General features: G+C 53.8%; 1 protein-coding gene across 1 annotated transcript; it reads left to right on the forward strand.

The window, feature by feature from the left end:
* Window positions 1-289: 289 nt before the first annotated feature.
* Window positions 290-1,453, forward strand: LOC105556814 (the record flags this gene model as incomplete). The annotated part of the gene is made up of 1 exon (XM_012003927.1): window positions 290-1,453. A coding segment is annotated over exon 1 (1,164 nt), but the record flags the coding sequence as incomplete, so codon positions are not given.
* Window positions 1,454-1,501: the final 48 nt, after the last annotated feature.

A 1,501-nucleotide genomic window follows, 5' to 3' on the forward strand; every position in this document is an offset into this window, starting at 1 on the left:
GTCGAAGGTCGCGCCGTTGAAGTCGCTCAGCATACCGCGGTTGGAATTGTCTGCGTCGGTACTTCTCGCCCGACTTGTGGACTTCGTTCGCGGTTCGAGCGAGTACCGAGACATTCCGTATTATTGCTGGACGGACTCCACCGTCGTGCTCGCGTGGATCTCTCAGTCTCCGTCTCGATGGAAGACGTTTGTGGCCAATCGCGTTAGCAATATTCAAGCGCTCCTTCCGGACGGGGAATGGCGACACGTGCCTACCGAGGACAATCCAGCGGATTGCGCTTCACGCGGAATGCTCGGCAATGAAATACTCGAACACTCGTTATGGTGGCACGGCCCTCAGTGGCTGCGCTTCGAAGCTGATAAATGGCCATGCCGCGATACGTGCCTGCCTCCGTCGGCTCCTCTAGAGGAAAGAGTCATTGCATTGCAATGCTCTAAACCGCAAGACTCGTGGGACCTCGCTGAGAGATATTCGTCGTGGCCCAAGTTAATCCGTATCACTGCATATCTCATTAAATTTGTAAGCCTTTGTCGTCGCGCACGCTCTGGTCATAAGATGCTCTCGACGTCGGTCTCGCCTACGCTGCCCCCTGCTCCAGCATCGAGTGGTCTATCGTTGTCTGCATCACACTGTAACCTTGCCAAAACCTTTTGGATTAAACGAATTCAAGCGGACTCATTTCCCACGGACATAAACGCAATGTCAAACAATAAGAGCCTCTCACCGAGAAGCGCGCTTCTCTCCCTTAATCCTTTCCTCGACAAGGACGGAATAGTTCGCGTTGGTGGGCGGCTGAACAGAGCCCCTGTTCCCTTCTCTGTTCGACATCCTATACTCCTCTCGTCCCATCCGCTAGTCACGCTTATTGTTAATCAAGCTCATTTACGGGCTTTACATGCCGGCCCTCAGCTAACATTAAGTATTCTGCGCCGCGACTTTTGGATACTCCGGGCGCGCACTCTTGTAAAGGCTGTCATTCACAGGTGTGTTGTGTGTACTCGCGAACGCAACGCGATCCCCACACAAATAATGGGAGATCTTCCCGAAGCGAGGGTGTCGTCCGCCGCTCGCAGTTTCCTGCACTCCGGTCTCGATTACGCAGGACCGATACAAATTCGCGCCTCAGCCGGTCGAGGCATTACCTCGCGCAAAGCCTACATCGCGCTCTTCATTTGTTTAGCTACGAAGGCTATACATTTAGAGTTAGTCGGCGACTATTCAACTCAAGCTTTCTTGAACGCCTTTTCTCGCTTTTGCGCTCGTCGCGGTCTCCCGCAGGCCATGTATTCGGACAACGGGACAACTTTTGTCGGCGCAGACCGAGAATTGACTCTGGCCTATCGATCCGCATTACACGATCCGAACTTCTTGAATATGACCGCCTCGGACAACGTTACGTGGAACTTCGTTCCCCCGTCTGCGCCGCACTTCGGTGGATTATGGGAGGCGGGAGTACGCAGCGTGAAAACTCATCTGCGCCGCGTTTTGGGTAGTCATAGG

Source organism: Vollenhovia emeryi, unplaced genomic scaffold, assembly GCF_000949405.1.
Source record: "Vollenhovia emeryi isolate VEMERY1.0 unplaced genomic scaffold, V.emery_V1.0 DF948385.1, whole genome shotgun sequence".
NCBI classification, from domain to species: Eukaryota; Metazoa; Arthropoda; class Insecta; order Hymenoptera; family Formicidae; genus Vollenhovia; species Vollenhovia emeryi.